Below are 18,170 nucleotides of genomic sequence, written 5' to 3' on the forward strand. Positions count from 1 at the left end.
CGCAACTGCTCTTGCATGTCTTCTCCCTTGTCCATAGCATTAATTAAAGAGGAAAGCAAGTTTCTGTGGTAGTTTCTCTTCAGCGTCTCTAAGGTCCCTTAGTCCATAGGCTGACATAAGGATGTGACATTTGGAGGCAAAAATATGGCCTTTACATCTTGATCTTGAAGTTCATCTTCATTAGGATGACAAGTGGCATTGTCTAGAAGCAACAGTGCTTTGAGGGGCAAGTTGTTGGCTTTGGAAAACTTTTAAGTTTGTGGCACGAACTCTTTAAAAACCATTCTTTAAAAATGTCTGAGCCCATCCAAGCACTTTTTTGGTTGTAATATTTCACTGGTACAGCATTTTTAGATATATTTTTAAATGCTCTTGGTTTTTTTGGCTTACCTATCATAGACAGTTTCATTTTCAGATTTGCTGTGGCGTTACTGCATGCAAAAATTGTCACTCTTTCTTTGCTATGTTTGTAGCCTGGTGCTGCCTTTTCGGCCTTTGACACTAATGTTTTTTCCGGTAACATTTTGTAATTGAGACCAGTCTCGTCGCAGTTAAAAATTTGATCGCCTGTTAAGCTTTCTTTGTCCAATACGTTATGAAGTTTATTCATAAACAATTGAACAGCTTCAAAATTTGCTGAAAGCTTTTCACCACAGACATTAAGTTGCCAAATTCCATATCTTTTCTTCCATCTATCGAGCCAGCCTACACTAGCTGTGAAATCAGGATCACCTTCGTTTAGTTCGTTACAAAACTTTAAGGCTTTTTCCCGCAAAATAGGTCCCGACATGGGTACACCTTTATCTCTATGTTGAGTAAACCATAGGAATAAGCTTCACTTACTTTTTCATAATCACATTTTTTTCATGGTTTTCCAATGTTCCAAAACAGCCGAGGCTGCTCACTGAGAACACTGCTTCTCAATTTCATTGCGGTTCCGTTTCCAGTCCCCAACTGTTGTTTTCCCAACGTTATAATCTTGCGCCACTTTTAATAAAGTTTCACCATTGTCTATTCTTTTTAAAGCTGTAAGTTTTTCTTCCATTGAAATGACCACCTTTTTCTGTTTTGAAGCCATCACCACAAATTTTTATAATAAACAAAGTGCAACACATCCACTGTACGACAGATCTGAGTTAACACTGAGGAGTGAGGAGTAGCAGACGGCGACAGTGAACTGAGTATCAACAAACAATACAGTAGTCACTGACCTGTCGTCGGCTGGTGCACGGCCGGCGCGGTGAAAGGGTCGGATAACCGAAGATCGGATAATTGAGACTCTGCTGTACTAAAATAGCCTGAATGTGCGTGCTATTAACCCAAAATAAAAGTCCATAGGATATGATACTGTGAAAAAAAACAAAATAGGCTGTTCGTACATAAACCAAAGGTACATGATTTTTTAAATTTCTTAACAAGTACGCCACTCTAGACAACCTTGCACTAACACACTTAATGTGTGGCTCCCAAGACAATTTACTATCAGTGACAATACCTAAAAACTTAACACTACCTAGACAGTCTTCTACTGGCAGATCTCTTAAACTAAATACGGTTTGCTGAGTTTTACTCTCAGTGAGCAAAAATCCATTAGCTTGGAACCAGATTGCTGCTTGCGATAGTGTGTCTTTGGTCATAGTTTGAAAGGCATCAAAGTCTGAATCAATATCGAAAAAATTAGTATCATTAGCATAGAGGATGGATTGAGTATATGCAAATCATTTATCATTAGAATGAATAACAAAGGTCCCAAAAGTGAACCTTGTGGCACACCGCACTTAACGTCAGCTATCTGCAATCTCTCGTTCACAATACACACAATTTGTTTATGGATATTAAGAAATGATTCAAATACGTTGTCTACATTATTTTTAATGATTCCATAATGAACTAATTTGTTGAGAAGTGAACTATGCTCTACACAGTCGAAGGCTTTGCTAAGGTCACGAAAAGTAGCCTGAGCAAAGTTCTCCTCCTCATAAGCTCTAAGCACCTTTTTTATCAAAGAATCAGTAGCGTAATCAGTAGATTTGCCCTTCGTAAAGCCAAATTGTGCAGCAGAAAGAATGTTGTTATGTTCCAAATAATAACATAACTGGTAGCAGATTATGGATTCAAAAACCTTATAAAAAATGGTGTCAAAGAAACTGGCGATAACTAGAATGGCAATTTTTCTCTCCCATCTTATAAATGAGCACAACTCTTGATAATTTTAACACCTCTGGAAATACACCTTCATTTAAACTTTTATTTATACAATAAGTGAGAGGAAGTACTATACAACTGGCTATGTTTTTCAAGATATTACTAGAAAGATTATATATATCTACACTATCAGAAGCCCTAAACTTAGTTACAATACTTAAAACAATATCTGGTGTTACCTCTGAGGAAAAAAATTATCTTTCAATGAACAACTTATGTTATTACATTTTTTAAAGATATCAGATGCAGTTTCCTGAGGCCTAACAATACCTTCACAAATTTCATTAACAGATTGCACACGAAAGTTATTAAACTCAGTTGGTGATATGACGACAACTTCTTTTTGTTTGCTTTTGTCCACCGAGTTTATTACACTCCATGCGCTCTTACATTAATTTTTGGATGACTCAGTACTAAATAAGTTATGTTGTTTCTTAGTCTCGTTGATTGCATGTTTATAATCCTTTCTAGCTATTAAGTATCTTAACTTATCCTCAATTGTTTTGTGTAGCCTATAAAAATCTAAATACATTAACAATTTGTTTTTCGTATTGGCTGGTTCAAAAGTGTACCATGCATACTTATGCCTATGCTTATTTGTGTTACATGTGATGGGATTGACTTTACATTTGTACTGAGGAAAGCTTGTCTTAAAAATAGTTAAAAAAGCATGAGAAAATCTATCAAAGATTATATTAGCAGAACAATGACTGTTATTGTTAAACAAATCTTCCCAACCATAATTCTTGAGTGAAACCGTAAAATTTGAAATTTTGTCCTGTGTTATTGGCCCTGTTATGGCCACTTTAGGCTCTTCGAGCTCTGTAGACTTCATATTAAGCCATGTTATTTCTACCCAAACTGAATCATCATCTGAGAAGCCAAAAACAGCTACATCGGAACATATTAAATCTCTACCAACATTTGTAAGCATATTGTCAAGACAAGCAGTCTCTCTTGTAGGTTTGTAGTTAGTAAAACTAAAATTAAGTTGTCTTAACAGATATTTAAATTCATTTACACTGTGTGTATCTTTCGTTATATCAAATGCAGCATTTATGTCACCACAAATCACTATACTATACTTTCTCCACTGGGGTCCATGAAAAAAATTTAATAAATTCTCAAGTCTTTCTAAAAAGATTAGTTTATCACCATTGGGTGGACTGTAAAGTGATACAATGACAATTTTTAAATTTTCAAGATCAAGTGCAACTGAGTACACACAAAGCCAAAATCTAATCTACTACTCCTGTTTGTTTAATTTTTCTTAACATAAATTGACACACCCCTATGAATATGTTGTTCTCTGCTGAAACTATTAACTAGCTGGAAATCATCTAATACATGAAAAGAAATTTCATTACTTTTACACTAGTGCTCACTCAAACACAATGAATCGAACATATTCTCATTTCCAAAATCATTTAAAACTACATGTTTTCCACTCATACCTTCAACATTGAGATAGCCTATTGTAAGTGAGAAAGTTGATGAATAAGTTTTATTATAAGGACTATCCTTATTCCTGCTGTTTTTCTCAAAACAATGACTAACTTCATACTGAACCGTGTGGCAAGGGGAAGAACTATTACGTACAAAATTCTTAATACTATTTTGGTTCTGACCAATGTGCGAGAATGTACGATGAATTTCTTAAATCACAATGCATTTGACTCTCATTTAAAAATCAACTCCTTGAGGACGACTATTTAGAAGAATTTCAAGCCCAGAAGATCAGACAGTTATATCGTTATTAAAAATTTTACTGGCACATTTGTGTGATGTATCTTAAAGTGTAACACGTGTAAAAAAGATTAACATTGTATGTGGAAGCTTAGCTTCTCTTCCAGCTTATTAATCTTTGATACTAATGTGTGCTATTATATTAATTTAAGACATTCACTTTTATTATGTGTGTGTTCACGCTACTTAAGAGTGATCTTGCTATTGGCTGACTACATCAAGTGTCCTATGCTGCCATCAGCTGGCGAGATCACGTGACATGAGCTATGACTTGCTTACATAAGCACATCGCAATCTCGATTTCAGTGCTTCGGAAAGTGACATGGGGTGTTTGGTGGAATTCAAATTTATAACTTCGTTGTACGAAAATATGCAGCATACATGTTGCTGCACATCAAAGATCTTTCAAAACGTGTTTTTCCCCCGAGTTTCGTTTTCTAAAGTGCCGGGAAATTCTATGTCAGTATATAAAACCATAAACATTCAAAGGATTGATGAGTTTTACAGTGCCGAGGAAGAGTGTACTGTCACTTAACACGGAAAAAGTGTATTTTCACCCAGGAGAAAGTGTATTTTTAACCGGGAAATCCAGTTTCCCCCCCCCACCCCCACCCCCCTCCCCCCACCCCACCCCCACCCCCCATGTATGCGCCCTGTATTATGACAGAGGCATAGTAAATGAAAACTTTTGTAAATACTGTGTGTTTCTAGAAAAGCTGCAAGCTGACAGTAGAGTATTTTGTGAGACTGCAGAAACTTCCTTGGAATAGTGAACAGTTACACAAGTTTCCTTACAAATCACAGCCATAGATACTATGTTGCCTTGTGGTTATGACCAAGCACTTATAGTCTCCTATACCATTCTATTCATCTTACGACCTGGCTAAAAAAATGTATGAATGTAACTGTGTAGTTTCACATTGAGGTATATTGTTGTATAAATAGTCTATGAAGGAAATTTTTATATATGTAAAAAAGAAATTACTGGTAGGAACACTTCATATCTGTTATTCACACTGGTCCATAACAACATGTTATCCAGTCCTGAAACTGAAACAAATGTAATCAGAAAACTAGAAATTTGTTCTCTTGTGTTGCAGACACACTTGCAGATAGAAAGTTGATTGTGTATTTTTATTGTTATCAAATATGAATACTCCTTTTGCGTATCACAGATGCTTCATTAGCACTGGTAGTATAAATTTTAAGCAACATTTAATATTAACACTCAGTCTGTTTTACATGTTTGCCAACCTTCATAGCTATCTTTTCTCATAGTTTCCATTTTGTTTCTCTTTTCAGATCTTTAGCTTCTAAAAAAAATTCACACTAGTTGGTCATTGATGTATGTTTACAGTTAGTTCATGATTCACAATGTTTCTTGTTTCTAACAGTCGCAGTTTCCCATTCAGTAAATTGGCTGATTACTGGGTTGTATAAATGTGCAGACTAATTTGAGAAGTTTTATTTTGTGACTGTGACTAATTTATGAATCAACATTGTAATTACAACATTTCATTCTTCTACAGGGACTAGTTGATCCAAGCAGAGAAATTGAGAAATTACAGAAAAAAGAGGAGTCACTGAACCAACAGGTTACTAAACTGCATCAAGCCATGTCAGCTGAAGATTATGAGATAAAAGTTCCTGAAGAAGTTCGTAAAGCAAATGAAGAGAAGCTCTCGCACTGTGAGGCAGAACTGCAAAAGATAAACCATGCTCTGAAATTACTAAGGACGATGTGAGATTGTACCCATTGCTGCAACCATTGTGTAGGGCTATGTACTGTTAGATGACTTATCAGAAAGAGGCCAGAGTATGAAAAGATGGATAGAGGCAACATTCATATAAGCTGAGTAATATGGAGATCTGTAAACACTCATTGTAATTGTAGTGTTGACAAAAGTATAAAAAAGGTATGCCATTTTCTTGGAAGTAACACAAACAAACTACAGAAATATCTCTAAAATCATTAAAGAGGGTAGAGAAATGACTCCCTAGAATGATGATATCAGTAAATATTGTGTCCACAAGCTCTTTGTTGCACATTCAATTTAGTTTTCAGAACCTTTTTGCTGTGTGCTATTCAAAATAATGAAAGATATGTGGGAGATAAGAATGATGTGTGGAAAATGTAGACATTCTGTTTCATCTGTGTAATTATTTTCCAATAGGAAAGGGCAAAAAATGTTTCCATACGGTCACTTACATTCTGATGTTATGGGAGTTTTACGTTCCAATTTGAAGAACATTGAAACCTTGAAGAAGAGGAACACACCAAACAAATTTAAGGAATGGTTCCAATACCCATGGAAATTTCTTTGAAAAACAAAAGTTAGAAAATGCAGGTGGGAAGGGGGGGATTGATGTATATCACCTTCTTGTCAGAATTATTTTGTGTAGAGAGTACTATCACAGACATGCATGATTGTTCTGTAGCATCTTTAAGTGATTGAGTGTTCAATAGGTGACCTTTGCTCACAGGAACCTCAAGGCATTTGGGCTGTTAGAGATTAATCTCTGCGATAATAACTGCGGGCCTCTGAAACAGATTATAATGCACAGCATATTGGTCATGGACAGAACATTACAATGAGTAAACTGTTGGCGAGACAAAGAAACAGATCAGTCACATGATGATATTTTTTTTAGTTTTTATTAAAAACATTTAACTTATGTGCTCTTTTTAACTTTGTTTCCACAAACTGGTGGTTACATAACATTTAATTTCAAAATAATTCCTCTTTAACTTCGCCAAGAACTCTCAAAAAGTTGTGTGAACTGAATCTTTTGATCAGTTTTTATTTGAGTCATGTTATGTCCCTGTACACAAAGAATTGTTCACTTAGAGTGGCATCCTTTATAAAGAATTTGTCTTTTTTTGCACAACTTACTCCATTGGTTTTTCCTGTAATGAGAACAGACATTTCAATGTGTGAAAATGAAAAGCTATAAAACTAGTGTATCACTCTAATAAATCATTTTGTGTGTAATGACTCTCAGTGCTGTTCCATCTTTTTAAATCACTTATAGAGAAGCTCTCTTCTCCTGTTAATTTTAGGCATATGATAGGGAAGGGTTGGGCATTCCAGTCTGGCTTTCACTGCTTTTGTGTGTGTGTGTGTTTTGTGAGGGAGGGAGGGAGAAAGTGTGTATGTACTGGAACAGGAGAAAGAGTGATAGTTCAAAAGCTAGTGTAAGTAAGTGCATATACACATATCTTTATATTCTTTTTGGGGCAGCATGTGACCAGTATAAGGTGAAGATAAAAAAATTCATAGAATTTTGTAGAAGATTGATATCCAGTAATTTTGTCACAATTTACGTAACGTAGACCACATGTCAACTTTTATCATGAGATTTAAAACTATCCAAAGCACTAATGATTGCAGAAATGGTTACAGGGTTGATGATACTAGTTTAATAAGTTATATTACTGAAACAAACAGTATTTTCTTAATGTTATTTATTTATAATTATTTATCAATAAACTTGTAAAGTAATTTGTTTTACTGATATTACATGCTGAGCCCATTGCCATTGTGACACATTTGTGAATGGTTGTGTAGAAGTATTAAGATTACTCTCTCAAGATTTATGGAATAATTAATACCAAACATTGCATTAATATGGAATTAAAAATGAGGATATGGTGTGCATATTTCAAAAATTTAAAAGAAATTTTATCCTAATTACTCCAAATTGCTATAGTGTGTACTTACTGCTAATACTTAAATATATTTCGGTGCATTGTCAGCAGCACGTTGAATATTGCACCTGGATACATGAAAGAGAATGATATGTTGTGTAGTGAGTTCTACTTAAGGTAAAGAATATTTTTGTTTCCAGCTCCTCCTGTTTAGCAACAGTTTATGTTAGTGTGTCTTGTTTCAATAAGCTGGTCTTTTGAGATAAGAACACCACACAAATTAAAGTGGTTTGGTCTTGATATTATACCTAAGTCATAGCACAAAAGTCTCTTAAAATCATTAACTGCTAAAATACAATAAAGTCCCTTATGTATAATTAGAGGAAAAAGGAATGAGTTTATATCAGAATAAAATTAAAAAATGGATGATCCAGGATAGAATGTAACAATGTTCTGAAAAGGATAGTTGCTAGTCACCATATAGTGGAGATGTTGAGTCACAGAAAGGCACAAAAAAATGATTTTCAGAATGTTAGCTTTTGGCCAACAAGGCCTTTGTGAAAAAACACACACACACACACACACACACACACACACACACACACACACACAAACACACAACTCCACCATAGCCGGTCCCAAGCCCAGTTGAAAGATGAGGAGGGGGAGGAGTAACACCTCATAAAAAAACCTTGGTTCACCTGGCCCAGGTGATAGCACCTCACGAGGCCCCCTTGCCAGGGATGCAGTGAAGACCTCAACGGCAGTGAAGATGGAGATGAAGATCATCAATATGGCAGAACTGGCAACCTTGCTTTTTGGGATACTATAAAAGCTATCTTCCAAGGTTATTTGGACAAAGGGCACGATGGTTCCACATGTTAGTGGCAGTAACCCTACAGCGTCTGTTCCACATGGTAGTGGCGGCTGATCTATAAAACTCAGAAGTGGAACTCTGAACTTAACCAGACTGAAACCTCAGTTTCAGTCACAAATCCAGTCCAAATAAATCAACATGGATACAGCACCTTCAAAGACAAATTACCCCAGTGGGTCAAATCATATGGTTAAAAAACCGCAAGTGGTCTATTCGGATTCTGGGGAGACCACAGAAGTGTGCGTGGAGATAAATCGGAGTACCTCAAAACCCCATAATAACGAAATCAAACCAAAATCAAGAATTTGGCTAATGACATTTAATGTAAATTCTCTCTTAAAAATGGGAAAACTAAAAAACATCCTGGACAAATCCAGAGAATGTAAAATCAAAATTATCGCATTTCAGGAATCACGATATACAGATGAAAATCCTTTTGATTCAGAAGGATACAGGATATACAAAGGAAAACCAGGAAAACAAGCCATGGCAAATTGTCCACGATTTGGAACTGGATTTATAGTAGATACATCAATACTTGATTCAGCCACGACTTTCAAATCTTACTCGGGTCGGCTCTCCACAGTGACAATAAAATCAGCTGATAAGATATACGCCCTAATCAACAGACTTGCACCAACTAACAACACTAACAAAAACAAAGTAGAAGAAATTTGGAACCAATTAGACAATATTCTCCAAAAAATTCCAAATAACCATGTCAAAATCCTTATGGGCGATTTCAATGCACAAATTGGTAAAGAAAAGAACATTGAAATCTGCAAAAACTGGGACCTATTTTTCAAATCAACATTTTTCAAGACGAGCCTCGAAACCAAAACTTGGATCTCACCTAATCCATTACTAGGTGAATATCAGTTGGATCATGTAATGGTCTCCCGCGTAAATACAGTAGCATGAAACTTAAAAGTCCTTAATGGACTAGACCTAGATTCCGACCATTACCCAACAAAATTCTCCATAGACGTCATTCCATAAAAAAGAAAATTCACTAAGAAATCTCCACACCGTAAATATGATGTACAAAAGATAAATGGTAATGAACATTTTACAAAAGAAACACAAAAATTAAAACCACAAAATTGGCAACAACTCCAAGCAGGACTTATAAAAGCAGCTGAATCTGTAGCACTGCAAACAAGAACATGTAAACACTCATGTTGGACAGATGAGTGTGACCAACTGATAAATCTCAGACAACATGCGTGGCAAAATTGGTTGCACAACAGAAATCAAAATTCCCTGGAAGATCTCAAAGATACCGGGAAAACAGTCACAAAAGCAATATGAACAGTCCATAAACGACATCAAGACAAAAAATTGCAAGACATAGAAAATGATTTCAAGAAAAACAATTCCTGAAATTTCTACAGAGTATTCAAACAAAAATTAACAAAGTCTTCTCCTCCATCGCTCCAATTAAAAAATGAACATGGGGAAATAGCCCATACCAACACCGAAAACTGTGAAATTCATGCAAAATACTTTTCTAAATTACTGAATTGTGGAAAGCCTGCAGAAAAATTTGAGTTCTGTCCTACACAACAAAACCCAGAGTCAAAGCCACCAAGTTTACAGGCGATAAAAAGATAATTCAGTCACTGAAAAATAACAAAGCATCAGGAGAAGACCAAATCATCGCAGAATTATGGAAAAATGCAGAAAATTGTATCTAAAGCCCTACTAAACTGAGCAGAACCTCAGCTGGATTCAAAACTTGGCGAATACCAAGATGGATTCAGAAAAGGTCGATCATGCGTAGAAGAAATCGTTAACTTGAAAAACTCTTGAAATATTTGCATAGTACTTCAAACAAAAGTTATGTCATCATGTTTGTCGACTTTAAAAAAGCATATGACAGTATAGACCGAGAATTCCTTTTTGAAGTGTTAGCAGAATTTGGACTAGATGAAAAGACCACAAACATCATAAAAGAGACACTCACGGAGACCAAATCCAAAGTAAAATTTATGGGAAAATTGAGCACAGAATTTGAAATAGACACAGGAGTACGACAAGGGGATGGACTGTCCCTAGTGCTCTTCGATTGAAAAAGTTGTCCGAGAATGGAGAAAAGCAGGTGCACTGGCACACAGACTGGGACCAAAACTTAAAGGCATAGAATTAGACTGTGTAGCATTTGCTGACGACATGGCACTGATCGCCAAAGACATTATCTCTGCACAGAAACAGCTAGAATTATTACAAGAGCAGGCAGGAAAAGTAGGATTACAAATTTCATTTGAAAAAAACAAAATTTATGACTGACATCAAAGACGCACCTTCTGATCTCAAAATTGGTAATAATTACATCTCTCGAGTAAAAGAATTTAAATATTTAGGTGAATGGATTGCAGAAAATTGTAATGAAAAGAAATCTGTCAGATCAAGAGTACAGAAAATGGAGACGGCGTTTCAGTTAACAAAAGACGTTTACAACAAAAAAAGTGTCTTGTGGAACTGCAAAATATGACACTACACAGCTCTCTATGCATCTGAGACACTAAACCTCCAACACAGAACACTAAAAGGGAATTAGAAGTGAAAGAACGTAAAATAATGAGGAAAATCCTAGGAAAAGAACTAAAGATGGTGTGCATTATCCAAACCCCAATGCAGAAAAATATAAAAATATCTCCAAAATAGCAGACACAATGCACATGAGAAGAATCCAGTTCATGGGGCATTTAGAAAGAATGGACTCAAACAAGTTAACACACACAATCCACACATTTTTAAAGAACAACACTACAAGACTGAACTGGTACAAACAGACGGAAAAAGACCCGAGAGGATTAGGGTCTCCAAATCTACATGACAGAAATGAAATCGGAAAAATCACGAACACACTGGGTTTTGAGGAAGAAGAGAAACTAACCGACATACGTGGTCTACGCAACGAAAGTTAGCCCATTTGTTGTATATGAAGGAACACTGGGTGAAAAGGAAGGCCAACAAATGTTGATTATATGATCTGGATTTTTATCTTTAACATTCCAAATAAAATAGGTGGAATTTTCTGTGTTTTCATTACTTTGTAGTCTGAATCTGCATCAATCTAACACACTCTGTATTATGTTTGCACCCTCTCTTCCTGTTCTATCCTTCATATTTTTCAGCTATTTATTCTTTTATCTTGTGTGTGTTGTCCTGGTTTTATTTTTGTTGTGCTGATCATTATTGTATGTTTGTGTCATTATTGTCTGTGTTTTGTGTTCTGATTTATCATTATTATTTTTGTTCTTCTCCCCCTCCTCCTCCCCCTCCCACTCCCCATTCCCCTCCCCCTCCCCCTCCTCCTCCCCCTCCCACTCCCACTCCCCATTCCCCTCCCACTCCCACTCCCCCTGCTCCTACTCCTTTGCCTCTCTGTCCTGTGCCTATTTCTTTCCTCCATTTGTCCTCACCCCCTGTCCATTGTGTTTTTGATAAAGCCACATGTGCCCGCTGGGTCTTTATAAATGGTAAACACCTCATTGAACTCGGCATTCATTTTCTGGGTGTAGGCTCAGCGAACATGGGTTGCTGAGCTGGAGACAGTTAAGCACCACTAGTCCTCTGTCACTGCAAGCTTTTGATGTGCTTTTGTTACCGCAATGACCATGATGAGGTGAAGCAATGGAATATAGCATGAGACAGGGAAAGGAGATCTTGACTGGTCCGCTGGGATGGTGCAGATATCTCTCTCTCTCTCTCTCTCTCTCTCTCTCTCTCTCTCTCACACACACACACACACACACACACACACACACACACACACACACACACACACACACCGGTGTGCTATGTGCCAGTGTTGCTAGCAGATAACTACTGGGGATCATTCCACACCTCACTTATATAAGGCTTGGCTGGCAAATGGGGCAGCCTATTTGTTTCCCTAGCTGCTTGTAGAACACTATGACACTAAGAGAGCATGGGAAGTGAACAGGCTTCATCTAAAGTTGAAGCAGTGTAATATAACACAGCATGTCCAGTGTGTCAAAATGTCTTTCTTGTGATATAAAGAGAAGATGGTATGTAGAGAAGGTTTATATGTAAAAGACTCAATGGTTCGGTTGGAGCCATATGATTGATGAGTATTCTATTGTAGTTGAACTGCACCATACTGTAGTGCCTCGAGAATTTTGGGGTAAATTCCGGATACCCTCGTATTTCCAATGTCTCGAACACACGTTATTTTAGAGATGATTGTGGTAAAGTAGAACTGTGTCTACTGAACCACAATTATGTATGTGCGGGACAGATGTGTATTGGACAGATGATCCAGCACAAGGAGTAACAGAGACGGTACGACATCATACATTATTATGTGAACATTTGAATGTTGTTGAAAGAAGATTAGAGACAATTACTTATTCATTCTTTCTCGTACTTTTGTAAGGTCAGGACAGTTGTCTTGTTAAACTTGGAGAGATTTGTAGACTGTATTTATGGAAAAATGAATGTGATAGTTTCTGATGGACCAGAAGGTGTCGAGCTTACAAAAAATGTTTTAGCTGTATGAAAACTGTTATGTCTGATGAAAATACAGTGAGATTGAGTTCAATGTATTCTCGAGTGTATGGAGTTATTTTAAAAGTGTATAAAATTCCTCCAAATTAGCATCTTACCTTCGGAGAAGAAGTTGTGCAGGACATCGCAGCCAGCTATCCCGAAAAGAAGATCAGTGAAGCAACTCCAAGTAAGTTCAATAGCCAAGGGGCAGTATGAGTGTTGCACACCAGTACCACACTGCCACCCTTAATGACCGGAAACTGCCAGAATACGCATAAGTTCAGTCAAGAAGTTATGTTTCCTTAGATGGAGAGTCATTGTCAGATGTAGAAGTAATTTCAAGTGTGGTCAAGGGAAGTGTGTTGGGACCCTTGCTGTTCGTGTTGCATATTAATGACCTTGCAGACAATATTGATAGTAACCTCAGACTCTTTGCAGATGATGCAGTTATCTATAATGAAGTACTATCTGAAAGAAGCTGCATAAATATTCAGTCAGATCTTCATAAGATTTCAAAGTGGTGCAAAGACTGGCAACTTGCTTTAAATGTTCAGAAATCTAAAATTGTGCACTCCACAAAATGAAAAAAATGTAGTATCCTATGACTATATTATCAAGGAGTCACAGTTGTAATTGGTCAACTCATTCAAATACCTGGGTGTAACACTTTGTAGGGATGTTAAATGGAATGATCACATAGTCTCATTCGTGGGTAAAGCATGTGGTAGACTTGGGTCTATTGGTAGATTACTGGGGAAGTGCTATCAGTCTACAAAGGAGACTGTTTACAAATGACTTTTGCTAAAGTGTGTGGGGCCCATACCAAGTGGGTCTAACAGAGGATATTGAACATATACAGAGAAGGGCAGCATGAATGGTCACTGGTTTGGCTAATCTATGGGATTGTGTCACAGAAGGAACTGAACAGGAAGACTCTTGAAGATAGACTTAAACTATCCACAGAAAGTCTGTTAACAAAGTTTCAAGAACCAGCTTTAAATGATGACTCTAAGAATATACTACAATCCCCTAGGTATCTCTCACATAGGGACTGTGGGGATAAGATCAAAATCATTACTGCACACACAGAGACATTCAAATAGTCATTCTTCCTGTGCTTCTTATGTGAATGGAGTGAGAAGAAACCCTAATAACTGGTACAGTGGGATGAACCCTCTGCTGTGCACCTCATGGTGATTTGCAGAATAGATGCCGTGTGTATGTTGTCTAATTCACAAGTATACCATTTGGCTGAAAGCTTATTTATTTGACAGCCTTTTTGTTGTGCCTATCTGTGACTCAACATGTCTGCTATATGGTGAGTAGCAATCAATCTGTTCCATAATGTTATTATTCCATCCTGGATTTTCTGTTGTTTAAAATGCAGTGATGTCATTCACATGGACTCTACAGAGCTCAAGGAAGAGTGTGCTGACTGGGGGTCATTGAACTGTGAAATGTAATGCATCACATGAATGAAACTGGAAAAATCAGACTTGTTTACTTTGATGTTTGGTTTGCCAGTTTTGGCAGATTGTATTGCAGTTGTGTTTCTGACACTAAAAGCCAGACCATACTTCCCCAACCACATGAAGAAGATGACTTAGGCAAAGTGTACCATCAAGAAGGTGAAATCGAAGTAAGTGGGCCATAGGATACAAAAACACTCAGACGATGATGATGACTCAACCATGCACTTTGAGGTCGGTGTAAGTGAACCCTCAAGTCATCTCAGTTCTCCACTGTCTGAAGTGAGCTCTCCTCCATGCAGAAGAGAATGGGACAGCAAAAAACTTCTCTGATAAATGGCCGCTGTACTCAAAGGGAATGTGAACAGGTTCAGATCGCATGGGGATGAGCTGAAACTGTCAGCACACAGGGTAGACCCCGTTGCGTATGTCTACAGAAAACACACTTGAAATATACTGGTGGCCCTGTGCTCACGGGATAGAGCTTCCACCAAAAAGAAGACATTTGGGAACAGTGCTAAAGGTGGAGTGACTATCTTTATCCTCCTAACTGATTATCTCAAGATAACTTGGGTTAAACTGTTCTGCTGAGAAATATTATTCCAAGGTAACTTGGGCCTCCAAATTTTGTGTGTCCCTGCACAAACATGCTGACTATAAATGTAGATTCTTTCACTGCCGCTAGTTAGCACCAGCATATCCAGATTATAATCATTGCAGTTCCCTCTGCTGTTAATAATTAGTGTTTTTTGCCGTTTTGCATTTTGTTACAGTGTATTCCTACTTACTTGTGCTTGTGAAGTTGTTGCAACATTGTAGTGTTATTTTGTAGCATTGTGTGGAGTTGTTGCAGTATTATGTCTGCTTGCTGTCTACTAAAATGAATAGTGACTATTCCAGTTAGGGAGAGCAGTGTGTAGACATCCCTGTTTCAGAATCTGATGATGACTCTTTTGAACTTTCATCAAATGAGGGAGAGTGTAAGGAGGAGACCAGTATAGATGGTCATAGGTGAGAGTGTGAAATGATGTTGATAAAATACTTATTGTGCTCCACCAAGACTTCCATTAACTGCTAATCATGGCTGTACGATTCCTTTTGCCAATAATGGGCTTGAAATATTTGATGGAAATGGTGCGGGTGGAAACAGCTAAATATATCAGCCAATGTGTTTCAACCGCTGGATGTATTGTTTCCCTACCATCATGTGAAGAACTTTGCCTTTTCCTTGCTCTAACCATTTTGCGGCAGTGAATTATATAAATCTCGTTTTTCAATGACATAATGTCTTGCAAGATGTTTTGCCAAATCCATAAGTATCTTCCTTTTTTGATAATGAATTGTATGATGCTGCAAATCACCCAAATCCTAAGCTGAACAAAATTTGGCCAGTTTACCAGCACCTTGAAAACAAATTCAAAACTTCTTACGTTCTTGAATGGGAGATTATGATGGATGAAAGTCTACTTTTGTACATGAGCCGAATGGCTTGAGTACAGTACATCCCGATGAAAACTGAAAAATTTGGAATAAAATTCTACATACTGTGAGAATCAGCTAGTGGATATATGCGGTACCTGATCATTTACATGGGAAAAAAGACAAAGATGGATGCAGATGTTATGGAATTTCCAATGTGGTCACGAGTTGCTTTGACACTTGTAAAACCACTCCAGAAGCATGATTACTGTCTGATGACAGACAGCTTTTATACATGCCCACAGTAGCAGATTTCCCAATCTTGAAGTCCACGGACAGTTATTGAACAGTAAAAATGACCCGGAAAGAGATGCCACAACCTCACCGAAATTGAAAGGGGGAAATTGCAAGTGAAAGGCAAAAAGTTCTAATATCGCATTGGAAAGAAAAGAAAGACGTGGTACTTATTTCAACTATCCACTTTATACATGTGGTAGAGACTGAGAAAAGTCAAAGAAAATAATGAAGCCAAAGCTTGTGCTTGATTATGACGACACAGTGTGGAGGGGTGGATCAAACCAGTCAGAGAATGGCATTGTGTCCAATACCCAAAAAGCAAGGCAAGGAATACTACAAGCAAATCATTTTCTCTTTGCTGGAAATTTTGGTGTGAAATTCTTTTATTTTGTTTGGCAAATCTTGAGGGGAAAAGGACTCCGTGGAATTTAGGTTAACCCTCTCGGAAAGAAATACAAAGGTAGTGTCAATGCCCTACCCTCTTCAGTTGCAAGAAAGATATTTCCAAAAAGTCACTGAACCAAACAGTGAAGAAGAGCAATCTGACATGAGTATGCAAAGTTTGCTTCAAGAAGCAGGATGCACGTGGAAAGCACGTCCAAGGAGAAACTTGACAAGACTGCCCCCAATGCCAGGCCCCCTTGTATGTCACCTCATGCTTCAGAGTCCATGGTACAAAAACAGATTTCTAATACCATTCTAGTATGATTCTCATATGTATTTGTCATCTGCCTTCTAATTTGTATCTTTAAATAAAAAATTTTCCTCTTTGCTTGAAACAGTGTGTAGCAACAAGTATTTACAGAGATTTGTGATTTGGGATAATATCTTTTATCCACTTCTACCTACAATATCTCCTTAGATTTTCAAGATAAATGTAAGAATGAGTTGTCATAGCGATATATTTTCAATATATTACATAGAAAAAAAAAAATAGATTAAAACCTGCTCACCAAGCGGTGGCAGAAACGCTTATAAAAGAAGGGTATAATTATGCAAGCTTTTGGAGGCAGTGGCTCCTTCTTCCAGCAGAAGGGTTGAAGGAGAAGAAAGAGGAGTGAAGAAAAAGGACTCGAGAGGTCTAGGAAAAGTGGTAGATTTTGGAAAAGTCACCCAGAAGCACGTATCAGGTGAGACTTCGTAGATGGGATGAGAAGGAAAGATTGATTGTTGGGGACTATATGGGTCGAGTTTTGAAAAAGTGAGAGCTTAAAGGTTGAAGACAGAATAATATGCAAGAGAGAGATTACTGATAAAACATTGTGCACAAATTAATAAGAGTGAAAAGCTACGTGTGTTGTACATAACAGAGGTGGGAGGAGATAGTGAAAAATAGGTAAGAAAATGAAAAAGTTGAAAACTAAAATGGAGTGAAGAAAGGAGTAGTTACTGTGAAGAAATGCTAAGACAGAAGAAATTGAGGTAAATTAAGGCCATGTGGGTTGCAACGACCAAGGACATGTACCGCTAGTTCCAACCTGTGTTCTGAGAAATTGGTGTCTGGGGGAAGAATCCAGATGGTGTGTGTGATGGAACAGGCACTGAGGTCACGACTTTCATGTTGTAGAGCATGCTCTGCAACAGGATATTTTGTGTTGCTAGTATACACCCTCTTCCTATGCCCATTCGTCCTAACTGATAAATTGATGGTAGTCATGCCACTGTAAAAGGCCAAACAGTGTTTGCATAACATAAATGTGTGTCATTTCATAGGTGGCTCTCTGTTTAATAGTATTGTTTTGCCTGTTACAGGGCTGGTGTACATGGTGGTAGGAGGGTGTATAGGGAAAGTCTTGCAGAGGGGCCATCACAGGGGTAAGAACCAAAGGGTAGGGAGATGGGTGCAGAAGGAGCATAAGATCTGACAAGGACGTAGCGGAGATTGGGAGAGTGATGAGAAGCTATTCTAGTTGTGGTGGTCAAAATCTCGGACAGATTGGATCTCATTTCAGGGCACAATTTTAGGAAGTCATGGCCTTATCGAAGTAGC

At 37.4% G+C, this 18,170-nt stretch overlaps 1 protein-coding gene across 1 annotated transcript in view; it reads left to right on the forward strand.

Moving 5' to 3' along the window:
- Positions 1-6,953, forward strand: part of LOC126481218 (valine--tRNA ligase) — a 209,189-nt gene extending 202,236 nt beyond the window's left edge. The window contains exon 18 of the mRNA XM_050104822.1: positions 5,481-6,953. Within this exon, the coding sequence (XP_049960779.1) occupies positions 5,481-5,696 (216 nt within the window). The 3' untranslated portion in view covers positions 5,697-6,953. The remainder of the gene's footprint in view (positions 1-5,480) is intronic.
- Positions 6,954-18,170: the final 11,217 nt, after the last annotated feature.

Source organism: Schistocerca serialis, chromosome 5 (assembly GCF_023864345.2).
Source record: "Schistocerca serialis cubense isolate TAMUIC-IGC-003099 chromosome 5, iqSchSeri2.2, whole genome shotgun sequence".
NCBI classification, from domain to species: Eukaryota; Metazoa; Arthropoda; class Insecta; order Orthoptera; family Acrididae; genus Schistocerca; species Schistocerca serialis.